The 24,121-nt window shown below is 38.8% G+C and overlaps 2 protein-coding genes across 7 annotated transcripts in view; both read left to right on the top strand.

Moving 5' to 3' along the window:
* The first annotated feature begins 6,694 nt into the window (after nucleotides 1–6,694).
* PAPOLG (poly(A) polymerase gamma) overlaps nucleotides 6,695–24,121 on the top strand; it is a 31,517-nt gene continuing 14,090 nt past the window's right edge. For 4 of the 6 annotated variants that reach the window (XM_042246116.2, XM_012170877.5, XM_012170864.5 and 1 more), the window contains exons 1-10: nucleotides 6,695–6,923; nucleotides 8,858–9,019; nucleotides 10,461–10,527; nucleotides 16,162–16,243; nucleotides 16,471–16,580; nucleotides 18,678–18,731; nucleotides 20,576–20,687; nucleotides 22,666–22,755; nucleotides 23,368–23,506; nucleotides 24,045–24,117. In XM_042246116.2, coding sequence (XP_042102050.1) covers nucleotides 6,907–6,923; nucleotides 8,858–9,019; nucleotides 10,461–10,527; nucleotides 16,162–16,243; nucleotides 16,471–16,580; nucleotides 18,678–18,731; nucleotides 20,576–20,687; nucleotides 22,666–22,755; nucleotides 23,368–23,506; nucleotides 24,045–24,117 — 906 coding nt within the window. In that variant the 5' untranslated portion in view covers nucleotides 6,695–6,906. The remainder of the gene's footprint in view (nucleotides 6,924–8,857; nucleotides 9,020–10,460; nucleotides 10,528–16,161; nucleotides 16,244–16,470; nucleotides 16,581–18,677; nucleotides 18,732–20,575; nucleotides 20,688–22,665; nucleotides 22,756–23,367; nucleotides 23,507–24,044; nucleotides 24,118–24,121) is intronic. The other 2 variants (XM_060413876.1, XM_012170869.5) reach the window with 1 other exon arrangement.
* Nucleotides 13,538–13,861, top strand: LOC114113931 (large ribosomal subunit protein eL39-like). Its single transcript, XM_042246118.2, has one exon. It carries the CDS (start codon nucleotides 13,560–13,562, stop codon nucleotides 13,713–13,715), a length of 156 nt encoding a protein of 51 aa, XP_042102052.1. The 5' UTR covers nucleotides 13,538–13,559; the 3' UTR covers nucleotides 13,716–13,861.

Below are 24,121 nucleotides of genomic sequence, written 5' to 3'. Positions count from 1 at the left end.
TTATATGCAGTTTGGGGTACATTGCAAACATTCTGGAGGGATGGATACCCAGCTGTTAAAAATGGTCCCTGGGGAATAAAACTTGAGTTAGGAATGGGCAGGAGGGACAGATTTTCACTCTCTCTCTCTCTCTCTCTCTTTTTTTTTTTTTAACAAACATGGGTTACATTTGTAATTGGAAAATTTGAGTTTAAAAAATAGAGATACAGGGTAGATCCCTGATCAAAGGAAAGCATATGCTTCCTTGAAAGAAAGTGTCCTTATTGAAATAAGGGTTGGGGACTGGCATTCAATCCAAGGTAGATTGACAAAGACAGGAAAATGGGAAGAAAAACAACTAAAACTGAGGTGAATTTAAAATAACAACATAAAAGAGAATTGAAAAGTATTTTTCTGATATTGACTTTGATAATTACATAAAGGTTTAAAGCTGTGTTTGAAACACTGTAGGATTTCATTGAACTAGTAGAATTAAAAACAGAGTTTTCCTTTCTTCCAAAGTACTGCAGTAGATAAGAGCAAACAAAGCATTCTATAAGAGGAAAAAAAAAAGGAAAGAAGGAAAATAAGTACTTGAAAATTAAATACATAAACAAAGAGGAAAATTAAGAGATAAGAGTTTTGGTAATCGATGTGAATAAGAGTTACATTTACTGACGCCTATGCGCCTGGCTCTGAGCTAAGGACTTTGCCCTGTGAAGATGACAGAATCTGCCTGCAATTCTTTTCTGGCTTTTTTATTTGAAACAAAGCTGAACCTTGAAGAGAATTCTATGCAGCCAGCAACAAATATCTTGGTTTGAAAACCTGAGGAAAGGAGATTTTCTATATCCCAGCCTGGCAAGATTCCCTAAACTGTTGGGAAGATGTAGGAAGAGGTAGGAAGAATGAGCTCCGTGGTGCTTCTGGGATGAGACCACCAGCCCGCCCAATGAGCCTGAGATGAGAACTGGAGGTAGGAGAAACCCTTGAGGTGCAGGTGCCAAAGGACAGGAAGGTGTATTTACCACAGCCCAGGGCCAGATGTACACAGTCTGCCATAACTCCCTGAATCCTTAAGTCTCAAGAAGTGGGAAGAGAGAGACTCAGGATGCCCAAGACTGACTTTACCTGCCAGCTCAGAGGAATGAGGGGCTCAGGGTCAAAAATTCTGTCTTAGAAACTAAAGTGACATTTCTTGCATATCTGAACTTTTGGATAGAGATTCATACTGGCTATACATGCTCTTCTCATTTCATTCTCTTACAATTCTATTAACTTCATTTTACAGATGAGGAAAGGACTTTTTAAGGTAAATTTCTCTCTGGTCACAAAACTAGTAAGTAGCAAAACTAGAATTCAAATTTGGTTTTCCCTCACACTGAAACCAATGCTCGCTATTACTGTATGCTGCTTTGGATAGGTTTTGCCTTCTCTCTCCCACCTGCACCCAATGCCTACTTCCAAATCTTGCTCATTTAATTAAGGGCATACTCTATTCCAAGAAGTTACGTTTGAGCATTCCTGCCCTGAAGTTTAGGCAGCCTGCTGTAGGCCTCCCTAAATCCCCTGACCCCATCTTATCACAGACCATACCACATTTGATCTTGTGTAAGTGCGTTCTCCTTCAGGAGACTGTGAACTCTCCAGAGAGGAATGAAATAGTTCCTGTGCCTGACACATAGTAGACTCTTTAGTTCTATAACACGAGAATATCACTTCTTTTTGATTGTTTCCTCATAAACTTTGAAATTCATAAAATTAAAGAATACATCTGGTTTTATGCATGATTAAATCACTGGAGTCTGACCCAGAGTTTGGCACAGAGTCAGTTCAGTTCAGTTCATCAGCTATGTCCAACTCTTTGCGACCCCATGGACTGCAGTATGCCAGGCTTCCCTGTTCATCACCAACTCCCGGAGCATGCTCAAACTCATGTCCATTGAGTTGGTGATGCCATCCAACCATCTCATCCTCTGTTGTCCCCTTCTCCTCCCACCTTCAATCTTTCCCAGCATTAGGGTCTTTTCAAATGTGTCAGTTCTTTGCATTAGTTGGCTGAAGTATTGGAGTTTCAGCATCAGACCTTCCAGTGAATATTCAGGACTGATTTCCTTCACGATGGACAGGTTGGATCTCCTCACTGTCCAAGGGACTCTCAAGAGTCTTCTCCAATACCACAGTTCAAAAACATCGATTCTTCAGTGCTCAGCTTTCTTTATAGACCAACTCTCACATCCATATGTCACTACTGGAAAAACAATAGCTTTAACTAGATGGACCTTTGTTGGCAAAGTAATGTCTCTGTTTTTTAATATACTGTCTGGGCTGGCCATAACTTTTCTTCCAAGGAGTAAGCATCTTTTAATCTTATGGCTGCAGTCACCATCTGCAGTGATTTTGGAGCCCCCAAAAATAAAGTCTGTCACTGTTTCCATTGTTTCCCCATCTATTTGCCATGAAGTGATGAGACTAGATGCCATGATCTTAGTTTTCTGAATGTTGAGCTTTAAGCCAGTATTTTCACTCTCTTTCATTTTCATCAAGAGGCTCTTTAGTTCTTCTTCACTTTCTTCCATAAGGGTGGTGTCATCTGCATATCTGAGGTTATTGATATTTCCCCTGGCAACCTTGATTCTAGCTGTGCTTCATCCAGTCCAGCATTTCCTTTTTTTTTTAAGAGGGAAATAAAGTTTATTAGAGTGGGAGATGCTGTTAGAACATTGGGCCAGCTCAAGGGAGAACCAACCTCGAATAGGGGTCCTTAGTTCACTTTTATATTCAGGGTACAAGGAGTGGGATAGGGGTCTTGTGGGTCATTTGCTAATTGGATGAGGCATGTATACCAGGTGGAGGGAAGAGTAAAGCACCTTCTCCCTATGAGGTAGGAGGGGAGACAGGTTCTACTGCTCAGGAAGACCTGAAATCCGTTACTAGTTAGAACATGGGGAAGAGAAGGACAGTGAGAGTCTGGTTTATCTGTTCCTGCATTCCAAGACCCTCCTTGGTTTCATCTGCTCTTTTGTCCTTGGGTGACCACATTCTGTCCTCTCTTTATTTTTAGGGCCAACTCTTTGGCCCCTGTTGATACCCTGCTCATGTCTAACTATCTACCTATTTACCTTCTCAGACATTTGAGAACCCAGTCTCAAAGAAAAAGGGACGACGACCACTCTGTCAGTCCAGCATTTCTCATGATGCAGCATTTCTGCATATAAGTTAAATAAGAAGGGTGACAATATACAGCCTTGACATACTCCTTTACCTCTTTGGAACCAGTCTGTTGTTCCATGTCCAGTTCTGTTGCTTCCTGACCTGCATACAGATTTCCCAGGAGGCAGGTCAGGTGGTCTGCTATTCCCATCTCTTGAAGAATTTTCAACAGTTTGTGGTGATCCACACAGTCAAAGGCTTTGGCATAGTCAATAAACCAGATGTAGATGTTTTTCTCGAACTCTCATTTTCGATGATCCAGCAAATGTTGGCAATTTGATCTCTGGTTCCTCTGCCTTTACTAAATCCAGCTTGAACATCTGGAGGTTCACATACTGTTGAAGCCTGGTTTGGAGAATTTTGAGCATTACTTTACTAACATGTGAGATGAGTGCAATTGTGCGGTAGTTTGAACATTCTTTGGCATTGCCTTTCTTTGGGATTGGAATGAAAACTGACCTCCTCTAGTCCTGTGGCCACTGCTGAGTTTTCCAAATTTGCTGGCATATTGAGTACAGCACTTTCACAGCATCATCTTTTAGAATTTGAAATAGCTCAACTGGAATTCCATCACCTCCACTGGCTTTGTTCACAGTGATGCTTCCTAAGGCCCACTTGACTCTGCATTCCAGGATGTCTGGCTCTAGGTAAGTGATCACACCATCATGGTTATCTGGGTCATGAAAATCTTTTTGTATAGTTCTTCTGTGTATTCTTGCCACCTCTTCTTAATATCTTCTGCTTCTGTTAGGGCCATACCATTTCTGTCGTTTTTTGTGCCCATTTTTGCATGAAATGTTCCCTTGGTATCTCTAATTTTCTTGAAGAGATCTCTAGTCTTTCCCATTCTATTGTTTTCCTTTATTTCTTTGCATTGATCATGGAGGAAGGCTTTCTTCTCTCTCCTTGCTACTCTTTGGAACTCTGCATTCAAATGGGTATATCTTTCCTTTTCTCCTTTGCCTTTCACTTCTCTTCTTTTCACAGCTATTTGTAAGGCCTCCTCAGACAACCGTTTTGCCTTTTGCATTTCTTTCTCTTGGGGATGGTCTTGATCACTGCCTCGTGTACAATGTCACAAACCTCCGTCCATAGTTCTTCAGGCACTCTGTCTATCAGATCCTTTGAATCTATTTGTCACTTTCACTGTATAATTGTAACGGATTTGATTTAGGTCATACCTGAATGGTCTAGTGGTCTTCCCTACTTTCCTCAATTTCAGTCTGAATTTGGCAATAAGGAGTTCATGATCTGAGCCACAGTCAGCTCCTGGACTTGTTTTTGCTGATTGTATAGAGCTTCTCCATCTTTGGGTGCAAAAAATATAATCAATCTGATTTCACTGTTGACCATCTGGTGATGTCCATGTGTAGTGTCTTCTCTTGTGTTGTTGGAAGAGGATGTTTGCTATGACCAGTGCATTCTCTTGGTGAAACTCTATTAGCCTTTGCCCTGCTTCATTTTTGTACTCCAAGGCCAAATGTGCCTGTTACTCCAGGTATTTCTTGACTCCTACTTTTGCATTCCAGTCCCTTATAATGAAAAGGACATCTTTGGGGGGTGTTAGTTCTAGAAGGTCTTATGGGTCTTCATAGAACCATTCAACTTCAGCTTCTCCAGCATTACTGGTTGGACGACAGACTTGGATTACTCTGATATTGAATGGTTTGACTGAGATCATTCTGTCATTTTTGAGATTGCATCCAAGTAGTGCATTTTGGACTCTTTTGTTGACTATGAGGGCTACTCATTTCTTCTGAGGGATTCTTGCCCACAGTAGTAGAGATAATGGTCATGTGAGTTAAATTCACCCATTCCAGTCCATTTTAGTTCACTGATTCCTACAATCTTGATGTTCACTCTTGCCATCCCCTGTCTGATCACTTCCAATTTGGCTTGATTCATGGCCCTAACGTTCTAGCTTTCTATGTAATATTGTTCTTTACAGCATCCGACTTTACTTCTATCACCAGTCACATCCACAACTGGTGTTTTTGTTTTGGCTCTGTTTCTTCATTCTTTCTGGAGTGATTTCTCCACTGATCTCCAGTAGCATATTAGGCACCTACCAACCTGGGGAGTTCATCTTTCAGTGTCCTATCTTTTTGCCTTTTCATACTGTTCAAGGCAAGAATACTGAAGTGGTTTGCCATTCCCTTCTCCAGTGGACCACATTTTGTCAGAACTCTCCACCATGACCTATCTAACTTGCGGTGGCACGGATTAGGTTTTCAATAAATATTTTTTAATAAATGAGTCTATCTTCTCTATGTATTGTTACATTCCAAGAAAAAGCAGCTTCTTAACATTCTTTTCCTTGTAACCAATTTACTGTTTTAAATTAACTTTTTAAAATTTGTCATCATTTTCCCATTTTCATCCTCATTTGCATGAAACATGATCTCCACTGTTTGAACACATGTGATTTTGATTCAGCCGTGTATTTATCCCTATATTGCAGGCTACCAGCCTACCAATTTCCCATACCTGACTGCTGTGCTGTGCTGTGTTTAGTCGCTCAGTCGTACCTCTTTGTGACCCCATGGACTGTAGCCCACCAGGCTCCTCTGTTCATGGGATTCTCCAGGCAAGAATACTGGAGCAGGTTGCCATGCCCTCCTCTACAGAATCTTCCCAACCCAAAGATTGAACCCAGGTCTCCCTCGTTGCAGAAGGATTCTTTACCATCTGAGCCACTAGGGAAGCCCTACCTGATTGCTAGAAGGTCATAAATCAGGGGGAGGTACTTCGAGGTGAACAGTTAGTCTCCAATTTACAAACTCGCTTCACTCCCAGGTAATTATAAAGGCACACGTTCCTAGGTGTGACCTTCTCACAGCATAATCGCCTCAAGGAATAGATTGATTACATATAAGTGATTAAAATAAAGGTGCGGTATAATGGAAGAGTTAAAATAATATTTGCTAGGCAAGGTTGTGTAGTTTTTTAAAAATATATGACATAGGCTTTCACAAGATAAGGAATACGTTCCAAGTTACCTTCCAAGCAGTTAGCCTGGATAGCAGTTAGCCTGGATAGACAGTCCCACGGACAATGAAGGGAACCAAGCACTATTCCAGACCGGCGTTTGCAGCCCAAGCCTGCGCCTCTGTGGGCGGGGCCACTGAGCCTGCTGCAGCTGCTAAGTCGCCTCAGTCGTGTCCGACTCTGTGCGACCCCATAGACGGCAGCCCAACAGGCTCCTCCGTCCCTGGGATTCTCCAGGCAAGAATACTGGAGTGGGTTGCCATTTCCTTCTCCAATGCATGAAAATGAAAAGTGAAAGTGAAGTCGCTCAGTCGTGTCCGACTCTTGGCGACCCCATGGACTGCAGCCTACCAGGCTCCTCCGTCCACGGGATTCTCCAGGCTAGAGTACTGGAGTGGGATGCCATTGCCTCTTACCCGGACCTAAAGCAGGAGGGGGCGGGGTCGAGGGCGGGCCCAGGCCCCCCATGGGCGGGGCCGCAGCGGCCGAGGGGCAGGCTGGGAAGCGGCGCCATATTGGCGTCGGCCGCGCTGTATTGTCATAAATAGAGCCGGTTTTGTGGTGTTTTCACTACTCGGTTGGATGCCTCGGCTGTAGTAAGTGAGAGAGTGAGCGTGCAAGCGAGTTACAAGCAAGCGGAGGAAACTGGACAGGAGGAGAAGGGAAGAGCAAGAACAGGACTCCAGAGCGAAAGACAACTCGCCGGTGAGGGAGACGCAGGAAGCGATGAAAGAGATGTCTGCGTAAGTGGTGGGGGGCGGCGGTTGGGGGTGAGGCAGAATTGGGTGGGCTGCGGTGGCCTGCACGGACCCCGTTTCCGTTCCCTGCCCCTCGCGTCCTGCCCAGAGCTCTCGTGTAGTCTCCTTTCTCCCTCCCGACCGGTCGGCAAGGGCACCTCCCCTACACCCGGCGGCTCACCTGGCCAGACTCGGGGACTCTAGAAGTCCCCATCTGTTCCCTGGCTGCCCTGTCTCCGAGGACGCCCCCAGACTAGGTTGCGGCGGGAGAAAGGCCCGTGTGTCTGTGGGGAAAAATTGTCGGTCACTCTCCTGCCCCCAGCGCTGTCTGAGCCGGTCTCAGCTCCTGTCTGCATTGGCGCAAATACCATCCCCCTACCTCCCCCGCCTCCCTTCCTGACCGGCTGTCTCCAGGTCTTCTGGAGTGCATTCACCTCTATCCCAGCCCATGGGTTTCTCTTTTTAGTCAAGCTTTGGTTTTTTCACCCTTCCCTCATCTCCCCACCTATCCACAGTACATCTGCCAGTCTATACCTCCTGGTCATACTTTGATAAGTCAGAAACAGTGTCGGTGCTTGGCAAGATTTTGTTTTAACTTCTTACATTTTGGTTTATTAGGAAATAATTTAAACATACAGAAAAATGCCGAAAATAACATAACAGCATCATTTACGTAGCCATCACGCATCTCCCAAAGCATAACGTTCCGTGTGTGTGTGTGTGTACACATATCTTTAGCTAAAAGAAACCGAACATACTGAATACATATGAAGGAATTCTGTTATCTCCTCCTGTAGGCCCATTCACCTCCCTGCCTGGAGTTCCCCACAGTTCTGAATTTGATGCTTATGCGGCATATTTTTTTTTAATGCTATTACTGCATATGTATATGTCCATAGTCTGCATTGTTTTACTTGTTTTTAAACTTTATATGACTAGTACCACACTTGTTATTCAACAACTTCTTTAGCACAACATGTCTTTTAAAGAGATTTGTCCATGATAGTATTTTTCAGCTCTAATTAATTCACACTAATACTGTATTGTTTTCTTTTGTAGAGATACATTCTGATTTAGTCCATTTCCTGTTAGTGAGTGTTTTAGGTTTTTTCTAAGTTTTCTTTTTTTTTTAATGTCACAATGTGGTAGTGAACGTTTTTGTACATGTCTCTTTGTGCACTTATCCTAGAATTTTTCCAGAGTGTTTACTTCTCCAGGGATTGTGTCACTTGCTTTTGTTTTCCTGTCTAGATGAGAGAGGTTCAGAACCGTGGATTTGGAATTTTAATGCTAGTAGGGACCTTGATAGCCAGCATTTTCAGCACAGAGATAAGAAAGTGGGACTCAAGATCATAGTTGGTATCATAGACTTCACTTAGTGAAGAGAACAATTCAACTAGAGTCACAGAATGTTAGGACTATAAACTCTGATGGAAACAACTGATGTTAATAAGTTTCTCTGGGACACATCTAGTGATTTCTTTTTAAAAGCTAGAGTATTTCATAAGGACCTTCTAATGAAATAATTTGTTTTTTAATGAGGTTGGGGGCATTGTTTTTTACGTAGAGCTTTCTTTCAAGTGGCTGACTGCTTTTCAAAGGTGGTACTTGACTTAAGTCTGCAGGGTGTAGTCAAGGTGGCCCTGGCCCAGCTCCCATTCAGGCTCTTTGCATTTGAGCTGAGTGGTGTTGGCACAGTTGTCCTGATGCCAACACAGGCTGCTTTTGACTTGAAAACGCATCCTAACCATGAAAGCTTGAAGTAGAATGAATCTCCATAAGCACAAAATATCCTTTTTTTCCTTAAAAAAGGGGTGGGGGGCAACCAATAGTACTGAGTAAACTTTTAAAGTAGCTAAATTAATGAGTGGATTGAGAGATTTAATGTATCAGTAAATGAAACGTTAAATTTTTTCTGCTCTTTCATTTTTCTTGAACAGAAACACTGTGCTGGACAGCCAGCGTCAACAAAAGCATTATGGAATCACCTCTCCAATTAGCTTGGCATGTCCTAAAGAAATTGATCATATTTACACACAGAAATTAATTGATGCCATGAAACCATTTGGAGTGTTTGAAGATGAGGAAGAATTGAACCATAGGTATGTCATTTAAAAATGCAAAGTATTTTACAGTACATTCTTTAATCATTACTTCTATAAACATATATTCATGTACCAGTGATGTCCCTGTGTAGGGATATAAAAATGACAAAATGAAGAGAAAACTTGGCCTTCCTAGAGCTTAGAGGAGGAAACTTAACAATTAGCCAAGTAAGTAAAATAAACACAGTGTTACATATGACAGTTGCCGGCTGAGAAAAATGAAGCTGGGAGTGGAGGTTGTCAAGGAAGTCTTCATTGACATTTGAGGGAAATTTTGAAAGTGAGGAAAGAGCTATGTGGATTTGATGGAAGAGCAGTCTAGGCAGAGGCTTGCGTCAGGACTGTGCCTGGTATATTTTAAAAAGATAGCAAGATAACCTAGGTATATGACACAGAGTGAATAAGAAGGGGAATGTGGGCTTAAAGAAAATGAGATGGGAAGGAGCTTGGAGGGAAAGGTCATTTAGGACCTGAAAACCATTATAAAGGTTTCAGCTTTTACTCTGAGATGGAAAGCTGTTAGGGTTTTGAGCAGCAGATTGACATGATTGATTCATGTTTAACACAGTCACTCTGGCTGCTTTACTGAAAGTAGTCTGCAGAGGGGTCAAAGTCAGAAACAGGGAAACTAGTTAGGAGACTGTTCTAATAACCCAAGGAAGAAATGGTGACCGGAACTAGGGGGATGGCAGTGGAGGTGATAAGAGATAGTAGAATTCTGGATGTCTTGTTTAATAACGAATGGGGGTTGGTGGGGGGCATCAAGGATGATGCCAAGATTTTTGGTCTCAGCATCTGGAAGGATGGGGTTCCATTACTTGAGAAAGGCTGAGGGAGAAGCAAGTTTGGACAGATCGGGAATTCGGTTTCTCATGTGTTATCTTTGAGATGCCTAAACTTTTTTTTTTAATTTGGATTTGGATATTACGTTGGTTGCAAGTTTGTTTTAATATCAAATTGCTTTTATTAAGTTAAATTTTATAAAAAATTAGCCAATAAATAATTTGCCTGTTTTTATTATCCAAAAACTTGTAACTGTCAATGAGAGTGCTGACTTCTACTGTTACCACACTGAATTGATTGTATTCCATAGTAAGGCCAAGAAAGTTGACAGTTCAGTTGGCCTCTGCAGCCTTATTGAAGGTAATTTTGATTTTTTTTTTAACTAGGCTTTTTGAATTTTGAAAAAATAGCTCAAAAACCAAAATACTATCATCACATTTATCGTCTCTTTGGAACTCTTAGGAACCTAAGAATGCCAAAGAGATGTGCCTTGTGTCAACAGATGTGATAGCATTAGCACGTGTATAATATGCTTTTACTCTAGCACCAACATAAAGGTACTGCCTATAAGTTTAATTACTTTTAAAAATACTGTTTGTTTTTGGTGGGGGTTTTTTGTTTGTTTTCATCTAAAGCATTTTATTTTTTGTTATAGGCTGGTTGTTCTTGGTAAACTGAACAATCTAGTAAAAGAATGGATTTCTGAGGTCAGTGAGAGTAAGGTAAGACTCTGAATTGAATTCATAGTTTCATTGTGTCCTGGTAACAAAATGCAGAGTTGAGAATAATCAAAAATAGATTAAATGTTTTTAGTATACTTGGAGATGAATTGTTCTAGACAGTTGAAGTGAAGAGAAAGTCACTCAGTCATGTCCAGCTTTTTTCACCCCGTGTACTATATAGTCCATGGAACTCTCCAGGCCAGAATACTGGAGTGGGTAGCCGTTACCTTCTCCAGGGGATTTTCCCAACCCAGAGATCGAACCCAGGTCTCCTGCATTGCACGTGGATTTTTTACCGGCTGAGCCATTGGGGAAGCCCTCTAGACAGTTGAGTCCTAAATAAATGAGGATTTACCCCAGAGGTAGCCAGTGTCTGACTACATTTCCACATAAATGTCTTCCTTGACTCACATGTAGTAAACCAAACTTTAAATACTGAAATTTTAAAAGCCAGATTTCAGAAATCTGGTGAAATAACAGGTGTGGCAGCACTGGGCCTCTCTTTGGGCAAGGCCAGAAGAGGCTTGAATGGAATTGGGCTACTCCCCTCTGGTGCCTCATGGTCCCCATTACTCCCTGCTCTCTCAGACATAGCAACTGTCAGTTATTAGTTTCTGTGTTTCTTATGTGTATACTTTCCTCATTTGCCTATCTGCCTGGCCTGTGAGACATTGGAGTTTGCAAACCCTAATTTATAATTATATTGCTTTTTTCCCCTCTAGTAGCTTAACTTTTTTCCTTCTAAAATCAATTAATCTCTTTGCTTTCTTAGAATCTTTTGAATTCATTTGTGTGGGAATCTTCATTGGCTGTAGTAAAATGAGATAGGGCATGTTCAACTGGATAATACTGTTTGTTCCTTTACTAAGTGGCTCAAACTGTTGTATTTTAAATTTTTAGTTTTAGTTGTGTGTGTGTGTTTTTTTTAATAGTTTTCCCATCTCTTAACAACTATCACCTGAAAGTTAATGGCTCACAGCAGTAGTGTCTCTGTAAAATCCCTTTCTGCCCATTAATTTTCATCAGTTTAGAAATTACACACCTGTTAGAATTCTTTTACAACTTTTATTTCCTTTTGTAACCTTTGATATGTGTATAAAATTGGTTCTTTCAAGCAGTGGGCTCTGAATAAGGTTATGAGGGACTGTGCTAAGTCTACAGTCATTGAGTTTATATAAATGGTCTTTACACTATTGACTTTTTCTGCCAAATGACTATCTGGCTCATGTTTGAGCTCACAGCAAGGTTATCAATAGTTGAAGTTTTCTGTTAGGTTGAATTCTGAGCAGGTGAAATGCTAGTCATGAGTAATTAAAAAAAAAAAAATCATGCTTGTTTCTCTGCTACTAGCTGATCAACTCTTAAATAATCTTGTCTTATTCACTTGCACAACCTTAGGACAGAGCTCAGGCATTGAATGAATGTTGGGGAACCTGTTGTCTCTGTCTATAATCAGCCCATAATTGCTGTGGGTATGCAAACCAGATACACAATCAGCTAGAACTGATTTAAAATCAAAGTAACAAGCTTTTTGACTTCTTGTGTTGTCTTTATGTCATGTAATATGGTCATACTGAGGTCTTTGCTCTCATACATATTCCAGGATACATCAAGGGAAGTCAAGTGTTAACTATTCACAAAAAAGGGCTAGATACTTTATTCAGATATGCACCTAACTAATTTTCTTACTGGGTGGATTTTTTGCACCTAAAAGAAAAATTAGTAGAATCTTTTTCAAGGTCAAAGGTTTTTTAAAATTTTTTAAAATTGCTTTCCCCTCATTTTATTTACATCAGTACCCTAATTTACAAATTTCACTAGCTGGTTTCCATTTAATTCCTAGGCATAAAACCATTGTTAAAAATTTGAGGCATTACCACTATTTGATCTTTTTTTTTAAGCAAATAAAAGTTTTTTTTTTAATTTAATTGGTTTTACCATCTTCCTTTGCATAGACAGTGATTAGTCATTTTCAATATCATAATTCTCTGTCATTTATACCTATTTTATATGGGAAATATCCAAAGGATTTGAGTTAGATCAAATATCATTTTAATATTCTGTGCATAGTTGCAATATTTAAACAACCTAGAACTCCAAATCATTTTAGTTAAATACTGCGGTTTGTGGTGAAAATGTTTTGCTCTGTTTATCACTTTCTCATAAATCATGAAAGAATCATGCTTTTCAAAGTGGGAAGGTAAACTCAACAGGGCTTCTCTAACCTTTTGTTTCATGTTAGTCATTAATAATTTTATTAACTCCTTTCTAGCTATAAAATTTGTGGTACTCTTGAAACATACCTGTTAAACAGAGAAAGTAACAAACATAATATCCTGTTATACAGATATTTTTAATCAAACTAATTAGCGTATACTAACTACTCTTTGGAACTTGGACTAGGCATTTTGGGGAAATGCCTAGAAATAGTAGATATAGTTCTCACCTTCAAGGAATGTAAATATAGTTGAAGTGATGGAACTAACATACAGGGAAGAAGAAAAGTAAATGTAGTATGAAAGAGCACATGGGAAAAGAGCTTCTTATAAAGAGGTGGATAATCAAAGAATGCTTCATGAGGAACGTGGGACTTGAAGTGAACTTTGAAAAATAGGTGAAATTGAGATAGCAGAAAGGAGAGCAATCATTTGAGGCAAAAGTGAAAGTGTTAGTCACTCAATCATGTCTGACTCTTTGCAACCCAGTGGACTGTATGTAGCCCGCCAGGTTCCTCTGTCCATAGGATTTTCCAGGCAAGAATACTGGAGTGGGTTGCCATTCCCTTCTCCAGGGGATCTTCCCAACCCAGGGATCAAACCCGGGTCTCCTGCATTACAGGCAAATTCTTTACCAGCTGAGCCACCAAACGGTTGGCCCATTTGAGGCAAGGAAAATGGCAAATGCAATGGGAAGGAGACTACGTTATGTAACATGTTGGCAGTTGGAGCTTCAGAAGGGAAGATCAAGAAACAAGGCAAGAAAGATCCTACTTTTCTCCGCCATCCTATGTGCGGTTGAGTTCTCTCCTCACCATGTCTTCTCACAAGACTTTCAGGATCAAGCAATTCCTGGCCAAGAAACAAAAGCAGAATTGTCCCATTCCTCAGTGGATTCGAATGAAAACTGGCAATAAAATCAGGTACAACTCCAAGAGAAGACATTGGAGAAGAACCAAGCTGGGTCTGTAAGAAGTGGTCTTAACATGTGTGCCACTTTTTTAAGCAGCCAAATCACAGTGAGAACATCACTACTGTAATGCTTGGCTCCTGATGTTTCTTATTTCCTCACTATCAGTCTGAGACTCAGTAATAAATATGAAATATTGGGAAAAAAATGAAAGATCCTTAAGAGCATACCATCGAAGTCCTTAGGATCCAGGGATCAGTATCCAGAAAATAATGCATTGGCAAGTTTTGAGCAAAAGAGTTATGTGATAGAGTTAAAAATATCAGCCAATGAATTTTTTGCAAAATGGGATTTAGAAATAAAGACTGATAGAAATGATAGAAAACATTTTTCTTAAGATAGGGATATATACATCTGTGTGTGTGTGATATATGCATCTGTGTGTGTCCCCTCAGTTGTGTCTGACTCTGTGACTCCATGGACTGTAGCATGTCAGACTCTTCTGTACATGGGATTTCCCCAGCAAGAATACTGTGATGGGTTACCACTTCCTCCTCCAGGGGATCTTCTTGACCCAGGGATCTTGTGTCTCCTGCATTGGCAGGCAGATTCTTTACCACTGTGCCACCAAAGAAGCCCATGTATGCATGTATACTAGAGACAAATCTGTTTTGTCTGTCCTCTGAGCATACCTTCACTACTTCAAGCTACAATCAAAAAACTATAAATCTCAGCTCACTAAATTTGACAGATGTAGTTTGTATCAGTAGCATTTAGGCAGTTGTTTTTTTTTTTAATTGAGGTATAGTTTATTTACAATATATCAATGTTAGGTGTAGAACATAGTGATTTGCAATTTTTAAAGGTATACTCCACTTAAAATTGTTTTGCAATATGGCTGTGTTCCCTGTGCTGTACAGTATGTCCCTGTACTTTATTTTATACATAGTAGTTTGTACCTCTTAGTCCTCTACCCCTGTTGTGCCCCTCTCCCCACTGGTAACCACTCTTAGTTCTCTGTATCTACAAGTCTGTTTCTTGCTGTTATATTCACTTGTTTTTTACATTCACATGTAAGGAATAACATACAATATTTGTCTTTCTCTGTCTGACTTACATAAGCATAGTACTCTTGAAATCCATCCATGTTGTTGCAAATGGCAAAATTTTATTTTTTTATGGCTGAGTAGTATTCCATTATACACACATTACATCTTTATCCATTCTTCTGTTGATGGACATTTAGGTTGCTTCCATGTCTTGGCTACTGTAAATAATGCTGCTCTGATCATGAGGGTAGTCAGTCTTGTTTGACTCTGCAACCCTATGGGCTGTAGCACACCAGGCTTCCCTGTTCATCACCAGCTCCCACAGCTTGCTCAAACTCATGTCCATCAAGTCAGTTATGCCATCCAACCATCTCATCCTCTGCTGTCCCCTTCTCCTCCCGCCTTCAGTCTTTCCCAGCATCAGCGTCTTTTCAGATGAGTCAGTTCTTCGCATTAGGTGGCTGAAGTATTGGAGTTTCAGCATCAGTCTTTCCAATGAATATTCAGGACTGATTTCCTTTACTATGGACAGATTGGATCTCCTTGCTGTCCAAGGGAGTCTCAAGAGTCTTCTCCATCACCACAGTTCAAAAGCATCAATTCTGTGGCGCTCAGCATTCTTTATAGTCCCACTCTCACATCCATACATGACCACTGGAAAAACCACAGCCTTGACTGTACAGACCTTTGTCAGCAAAGTGACAGCTCTACTTTTTAATATGCTGTCTAGGTTGGTCGTAGCTTTTCTTCCAAGGAGCAAGCATCTTTTGATTTCATGGCTGCAGTCACCATTTGCAGTGATTCTGGAGCCCAAGAAAATACGGTCTATCACTGTTTCCATTGTTTCCCCATCAACTTGCCATGAAGTGATGGGACCAGATGCCATGATCTTCATTTTTTGAATGTTGAGTTTTAGGCCAGCATTTTCACTCCCCTCTTTCACTTTCATCAAGAGGCTCTTAGTTCCGCTTCGCTTTCTGCCATTAGGGTGGTATCATCTGCATATCTGAGATTGTTGATATTTCTCACAGCAGTCTTGATTCCAGCTTGTGATTCATCCAGCCCCACACTTGTGATATATTCTGCACAGGAGCTAAATAAGCAGGTGACAATATATAGCCTTGACATACTCCTTTCCCAATTTATATATGTTACAATTTAGATATGTACCCAACATGAGGGTATATATCTTTTTGAATTAATGTTTTTATTTTCTTCCCATATATTCCCAGGAGTGTGATCCAGTAATTGCTGGATCATATGGTAGCTCTAATTTAGTTTTTTTAAGGAACCTTCCAATTGTTTTCTACAGTGATTGCGCCAATATATTGATAGATTCCCATAAATAGTTTATAAGGATTACTTTTTCTTCACATCCTCACCAGTGTTTATTAGAGCACTTTTAATGCTAAATAATTTGAATGATTGAATGCCTTTTATATTTTTTATTTTATTTTAGAATCTTCCACCTTCTGTTGTGGCTACTGTTGGTGGAAAGATTTTTACTTTTGGCTCCTATAGACTTGGAGTACACACCAAAGGTAATTCCTTTTCTGTGTTTTACTGGTAAGAACTTTGAATGACAAACTTATTTATTGTTTATAATTAGAAAATACAGGGGGGGAAATTCCCATTATCTCATCACTCAGAGTTCATCAGTGTTAACATTTCCCTATACTCATCTTACATAGTTTCTTCTGTATGTTTTTGTTTATAAAAATGTAACACATACTCAATATACTGTTTTTAATAATACTTTGATTTGCAGGAGCTGACATTGATGCACTTTGTGTAGCCCCAAGACATGTGGAGAGATCTGATTTTTTTCAGTCTTTTTTTGAAAAGTTGAAACATCAAGATGGCATTAGAAACTTAAGAGTAAGTATCCTCTGTTATTTAACATTTTGAATCTATTAACAAATAACAGCAAAAGTTGGGGCTTGTGATGACTGATATATTTAAGAAATTGCTATATCTTAAAACATGGGCTTTTTTTTAAAAATTGGAGGATAATTGCTTAAAATGTTGTATTGATCTCTGTCATACAATGTGAATTGGCCATAAGTATAGATATGTATCCTCTCCCTCTTCAACCTCCCTCCCTCCCCATCCCCACTCCTCTGGGTTGTCATAGGACGCCAGAGTGAAGTCCCTGTGTTACACAGCAGCTTCCTACTAGCTGTCTGTTTTGCTCGTGTAGTGTATATATGCCAGGGTTACTGTCTCGGTTTCTCCCCCACCTCTTCCCCACTCTCTGTCCACCACAAGTCCGTTCTCTGTGTCTGCCCTGCAGATAGGTTCACCAGTACCGTTTTTCTAGGTTCCATATTTGAGTTAACATAGGATATTTGTTTCTGTTTTTCTGACTGACTTCACTCTTCACTCACTTAACGGGCTCTAGGTTCATCCACCTTAGTTCAGCTGACTCATTTGTTCCTTTTTAAGATTAATATTCCATTATATATAAAAACATGAGCTTTTTAGTTCTATAGATCTTGATTGAGTCTAAAATCTGCTGCTGCTGCTGCTAAGTCACTTCAGTCATGTCCGACTCTGTGCGACCCCATAGACGGAAGCCCACCAGGCTCCCCTGTCCCTGGGATTCTCCAGGCAAGAACACTGGAGTGGGTTGCCATTTCCTGCTCCAATACATGAAAGTGAAAAGGGAAAGTGTAGTCGCTCAGTCGTGTCCAGCTCTTCTCGACCACATGGACTGCAGCCTACCAGGCTCCTCCATCCATGGGATTCTCCAGGCAAGAGCACTGGAGTGGGGTGCCATTGCCTTCTCCAGTCTAAAATCTACCACATATTAAATAGTGGATTTTGGTCAAGTTACCTATTCTCTCTGAGTCTGTTTCCTTAGCTATAAAATGACAGTCTAGTGATAACTTTCTTATAAAGTTTTTTGGAGGATTGATGAGATAATTTACATAAATCAGTTACTGTAATATCTGGTAAATGGTTGTTGCCTATAAAATTGTGGCTCCTATTATGTGTAAGGTTCTATTAATAACTCTTTAGTGTGTATATCTAGCTATTCATTCAGCAAATAAAATTTCAGCAGTGATTCATCCAATATGGCCTTAGTCCCATAAAATACAAGAGTAAACAAAACACAGTTTATGGGATTCTGGGATTGGGGGAACTAAACATTTTTAGTTATTTATTTTTTATTTTTGCCGTGCTGGGTTTTCATTGCTGCTCATGAGCTTTCTCCGTTGTGGCGAGCTGAGGGGCTACTCCTCATTGTGGCCCTCGGCTTCTCACTGCAGTGGCTTGTCTTATTGCAGAGCACAGGCTCTAGGCACCTGGGCCCAGTAGTTGTGGGGCACAGGCTGTGTTGCTCCAAAGCATGTGGAATCTTCTCCAGCCAGGGGTCGAATGTGTGTCCCTTGCATTGACAGGCAGATTCTTAACTACTGGACCACCAGGCAAGTCCAACAAACGGTTTTGCTGTAATTTCAAGTGCTTGGATAAGGTGAAGCTCAGAGGATCTTGTTATTTGGGTTTCTGGGAATGGAGGAGGAGGTTAAGAATTCATTAGGTGGAGAAATTAGGAGGGCTTAGAGAAACATTCCTACTAAATCCAAACTGCATAGATTTTTTTGCTAAATTAGTGATGAGATCTGATACTTTAATTTTTTACACTAGTGCTCTTGGTAAATAATCAGTTTTCAATTTAAGTTCCAACAAATAGTAAATACCCAAATGATAGCATTTTTCCCTACCAGATTCTGATGAGTATTTTTAGAAGGATAATAACTTAGATAACTACTCCGATGGATATCTTGCATATCTTAGATAACACAGTCACAATGTAGAAGTGCTTGCTTACCTAGAATGAGAAACCAAGAAAATTTTCATATTTTCTACTGAGTTAGAAATTGGGAGAAAAAGTATTCACATTATTGGCATTTGGAAAGAACAGAGAAAAGATTACACCTTATTTCTTGTAATTGTTTTCTTCTTTTGCAGGCTGTAGAAGATGCCTTTGTTCCTGTTATAAAATTCGAATTTGATGGAATTGAAGTAAGTGTTATCTATTTTTCTGACTTTACAGTTGAACTGTTTAACTTGTATGGGGTGTTTTTTTGGTACTGTTTTGTATTTTTTAAAAATCAGGTTTACATAGGCCCATATTTTAAGGAATCAAATAGTCTAGTCATGGGGAATCCTTCCTCACCATGGAAGGTGAACCAACTTCTTCTATCCCTGCCCCCGTTATTTTTATACACATCCATCTCATTCCGATAATCTCCTAAAATAATTATATTATTATAGTTTTAGTTAGAGCAGTATTGATTGTTTTTGTTATTATCATCTTATAATACTGTTCAAAACTAAGCACAAAATGTACTAGGTTACCATTCTTTGCTATGTGACTTGTTTTCTCGGAAGTTAATGTTCTGTGTTTTGTTTCCTTGATTTTTATACTTTTACTAATTCAAACTTAGTCTCTCCTGGTTGTCTAAATCTCCATTAAATAGGTTTGGATTTCTCAGGTGTTCTGTCATTAATATCTTGGGAAAATGTCTCACTGATTGTTCTCATCTATTCAGATGTACTCTGACTGGTCTCCATTAGTGATACACAGCTGTCACCCTGACTTCTCTCTTCACTGATCCTGGGATTTCCTTTTGCTTCTCTAGTTTTCTTTTCTCTTGACTTGCTCTCATTTTAGAGGCACTCATCCACCAGCTTCCCTAAAAAGAGCGCATATTTTTGAGATCTTGCACGTTTAAAAATGTCTTTATTCTATTCTCACACCAAATTGATATGTTGGCTAAGTATAGAGTTCTAGGTGGGAAATAATTTTACTTAGGATTTTGAAGGCATTGTTTGCTTCCTTGTCATCTAGTTCCCATACTCTGTTGAGGAATGTGAAACCAATTTGATTCCTCATCCTTTTTATGTGACCTGTTCTGTCTTTTTGGCCACTGTGTGGTTTTCTTTTTGCCACCTGGTCTTCATCATTATAAAATTCATGGTAATACACTTTGTTTTGCCATGTGTCTTTACAAACAAATGTGCTGAGGCACTCAGTTCCTTTGATTTGGAAATACCTGTCCTTCAGCTCTTGGAAATTGTATTGAATTCTGTTGTGTTTCCTGCCTTTGTTTTCTTTCCTCCTGGAACTCCTAACATTTTTGTACCCCCAGGATTGCCTTTTTTAAAAAAACAAACAAACAAACAAACTTCTTCCTTCCTGCTTATAACTGTGTCTTCGTATTTTGTTCTCCTTTTTGGGCTTGTCTCATCTTTTAAACTTTTCTTTTGTTCATTTCTGCCATCATACTTTTATTTTCTAAGAATGCTTTTTTATTCTTTTAGTGTTCCTTTTTATTTATGAGTTTATTTACAGCTTCTTGTCCTTATTTCCTATATACGTTTTTTGTGCTTTCTTAGATCTGCTCAGTCTGTTACATTTGTCCAACAACATTTGTTTTCCAGCTTTCATAGTTTTTGCTGTTGTCTCCTACTGTGTTCTTTGACCTAGTAGGTTATGCCTTTAAAAACAATAACACTAGAACACAACAAAACAAAATTTTGCCAGTATTTCAGTGGGCTTTCAAGAGGGAATGAAAGTAAATGTGTTGAATCTACCATCTTTATCTAGAAATTTCACTCATATGGTTTTGATTTTTTATTTTTTAAATGCTTGGCAAAATTAAAATGCTTTCCCTTCATTTGAAAACTGTTCTCCCAAAACGTTGCAGTGATTTTCCAATGTGGTGTTGCCTGCATAGGCCTTTGGAAATTTTGGTAGAACTTACCAAACTAGTAATTAGAACTTTTTACATTTTTGAGATGGGAAAGAGAGGAAGAATGGACTAGGAGAAAAAGTAATATTTCTCTTTTTCATTTTTCCAAAGATTGATTTAGTCTTTGCAAGATTGGCAATACAGACCATATCAGAAAATTTAGATCTAAGAGATGACTCTCGACTGAGAAGCCTTGATATAAGGTGTATTCGCAGCCTAAATGGTAAGCTTCTAAAAAGAAATTTCAGAAACCTGCTTGAAAACAATTGGACAAATAGAGATCTTTTTGCAAAACTATTACAAGAATTAGCCTTAGTTTAAAATGATGTACTTTTCTTTATACAAGTAATCTGATCACATTTAACCATCATAAAACACAGATTTGAAATGTTTATAGCAGTGGTTCTCAGGCTTATTCGTGTCAGGACCCCTTTACACTCTAAACATTTTTTGAGGACCTACCCCAAGATCTTCCATTTACGTGAATTATATTTATCAATATATCATGTTAGAAATAAAAACTGAGAAATTTTTAAGGTATTTACTTAGTCCATTTAAAAATAGCTGTAATAAATTTATAAGTGAATATAGATATATTTTTGTGTGAGAATGGCAGGCTTCTTTTTAACAGCTTTATTCACGTATAATTATATACTATAAAATCTATCTTTTTAAGGTGTATAATTTAGTAGTCTTAGTATATTCACAGTTGTACACTACAGTAGAATTTTAGAACATTTCTTATCATTCTCAAATGATCCCTCTTACCCATTTGCAGTTATTCCCCTTTTCAACCTCCAGTTGCCGACAACCACTTCTATCTCTGTAGATTTGCCTTTTCTGAATATTTCATATGAATGGGATCATATAATACGTGGTCTTTTGTGTTTGGCTTCTTTTACTTTGCGTAATGTTTTTGAGGTTTATCCATGTTTGTAGCATACATCAGTAATTTGTTCCCTTTTCTGATGAATTAAAAGTGATCTTTTTTATGTGTTGATTAGAATATAGAACCTGAAACTGTTATCAGTTAACTTTTGTACACTGTTATAAAAGGTCTGCTTGTTACATTAAAATATATTGGTGTGTCTGATTCTTTGAATGGATCTTTTACCCATGCATGATTCTGTCTTATCATGCCTTAGGTATGTGGAAAATACTGGCTCACAAAGTTAATTTGAGTCTTCTAAATATTAACACACATTTTACTATAAAATAATTTTTTAAAAATCACATTCATCACTGTCACCACCAATCTCATCAGAAAAGCCTAGGTCTTAGAAAGCTGTCACGCTCATAGTAGCAAATACTAGTTGTCCAAAATTCTGATTTTTACTTGAAAGCTCAAGTTTTATTTCAATAAATTTCATCATTTGTGAGGGGCTCATTTTTTTCATTTTTCTAAAAGTGAGGGGCTCATTTTGTTCATTTTTTTAGGAAATGTCTGCTAAATACCCAAAAATGAATAACCACAGTTGTCTGTCAATCATTCTTCCTACTAAAACTGATGTTCCCTGAATAAAAGAACATAGTTAGCTTACCTTGAACACGTTCAGACATCACCACACAAGTTCCTCTCCTGTTTTCTAACTGCAAACTTGTGGTGAAGATAATATTGTCTACTAATACACTTTGTTGGCACAGCTTTGATTCACTGCTTAGATCCCAGAAGTTTTACCCAACACTGGTTTCACACCATGAGTGCAAATTTAACATGGTGAAACAGTCAAAGGACACATTCATATTACAAAAATAGATTTGACCTAACAGTCCCCAGAGTCCACTGACCACACCTTGAGAACTACTGGTTTATAGTATCTTCTTTAACTTAATCATTGTGTTTTGCTATATTTCCAGAGAGCAGCAATAGATTACAGTATTTGTGGACAAGGTTTGCATTAAAGCAATAATAGTTTTCTAACCTAGAGGCATTTGACTAACAGTAAAGCCAGATGTGGAAAAAAATAATATATTTCAGATTCATCTCTTATTTTAATATTAGATTGCATTACCCATGTGCTGTGTGATTCTTTATAAGCAAAGTGATTTCTGTTATATAAGGGCTAAATTTACATGGAGAAATTAAACTTCATATTTTATTATCTTTGATATTTTTAGCATTTGAGAATTGAAGTTAAAAGGCTGTTTGAATTAACTGGAATTTGTTGCATAATGAAAAATGAATGCTTTATGTTTTTCAGGATGTAGAGTTACTGATGAAATTTTGCATTTAGTGCCAAATAAAGAAACTTTCAGACTCACCCTAAGAGCAGTTAAACTATGGGCAAAACGTAAGTATCCAGTCTTTAATTTTACCTTGAGTTATAAAATTATAATTTTCAGTTGTTCATGGTAGACAGACATAGGAAACTACTCTGGGGGATTGAGGTACAGTACGTTTTGGAGGGGCTATTTCTTTTTCAGATGTGACTCTTCTTTTCTTCCATAGATGAAAACTAAAAGCCCCTGACTCTACATCTTAGGTTTCAACTAGGGAGTTAGAATGAGTTAGAACTTGAAGAGTAAAATCCTTACTTATTTTCAAGTTCTCTGTAGGCAGAACCATCTTAATCATCTTTATCGCCATCATCAGCAGTCTAGTATATAATAGGTGTGCAGTAAATTTTTTAAAGGAAGAACCTACAGTGATAGTTTTAACATTTTGTTTTTACCTTATAGCACTCTGTATTGGAGGGCAAGGTAGGAGATAAGATGAGTGACTTAGGGTTACTAACAAGAATGAGCCTGTCATGAAGGTCTGCTTGTTGATTTTAATGTTTCTATGATGGAAAAGAGTTCCAAGCAAATCTTAGGAGAGCAGTTAAACTTCAAACTGTTCCTTAGATGTGAATGTCATGGATAGTAGGTCCTAACAATAATTAACAACTGTATTAATTTTCTAGGACGTGGTATTTATTCCAACATGCTGGGATTCCTTGGTGGTGTCTCCTGGGCAATGCTGGTTGCAAGAACTTGCCAATTATATCCAAATGCAGCAGCTTCTACTTTAGTTCATAAGTTCTTCTTAGTTTTTTCCAAATGGTAAGTAGTCATGTACATATTTTCTCTGCTTACTAACTTCTGCCTATGTGTATACTCATTTGGAAATTAAGAGTTATGCGTATACTTTTTCTGTTGTCTTACATTTCTTTTTAAAAGTTAAATTTTAAACATCAAATTTGAGGAAATGATGGGATACCAGATGGTGCTTTCTTCTTGGGGGTCTGTAAATGTGGGCCTGTAGCTAGTGAGAGTGGTCTTTGCTCTGCCAGTTACTAGCTCTATATAGGTTAAAATCTCCTCCTCTGTAAAATAGAGATGATAACCATAGCTGCTCCATGTATTTGTTAGGAGTATTCTCAATAAATGTTAGCTGTTGCTGTTACTAAATTATCAGAGTTAAGTCCATGAAAGCAAATGAGAAGGAAAGAAAAAATTCAGGTTTAAATTAGTTAAAGTTAATGGGCAAAGCAGTATTTGCCCTTTCAGAGATCACTGCTTTAAAATAAGCAGCTTTTAACATTTCATGTAGTTCCTGAAATGAGGTCTTACATGAGTTTATTTTCCTATTTCATGTTAGGGAATGGCCAAATCCTGTGCTGCTGAAGCAACCGGAAGAAAGCAATTTGAATTTGCCAGTTTGGGATCCTCGGGTAT

This window comes from Ovis aries, chromosome 3 (genome assembly GCF_016772045.2).
Source record: "Ovis aries strain OAR_USU_Benz2616 breed Rambouillet chromosome 3, ARS-UI_Ramb_v3.0, whole genome shotgun sequence".
Taxonomy (NCBI): domain Eukaryota; kingdom Metazoa; phylum Chordata; class Mammalia; order Artiodactyla; family Bovidae; genus Ovis; species Ovis aries.
This window is presented reverse-complemented; position numbering and strand designations above follow the sequence as displayed.

Bases quoted from the DNA above. Each gene is read 5' to 3' on its own strand.
- LOC114113931 (XM_042246118.2), top strand. From the start codon at position 13,560: ATGTCTTCTCACAAGACTTTCAGGATCAAGCAATTCCTGGCCAAGAAA.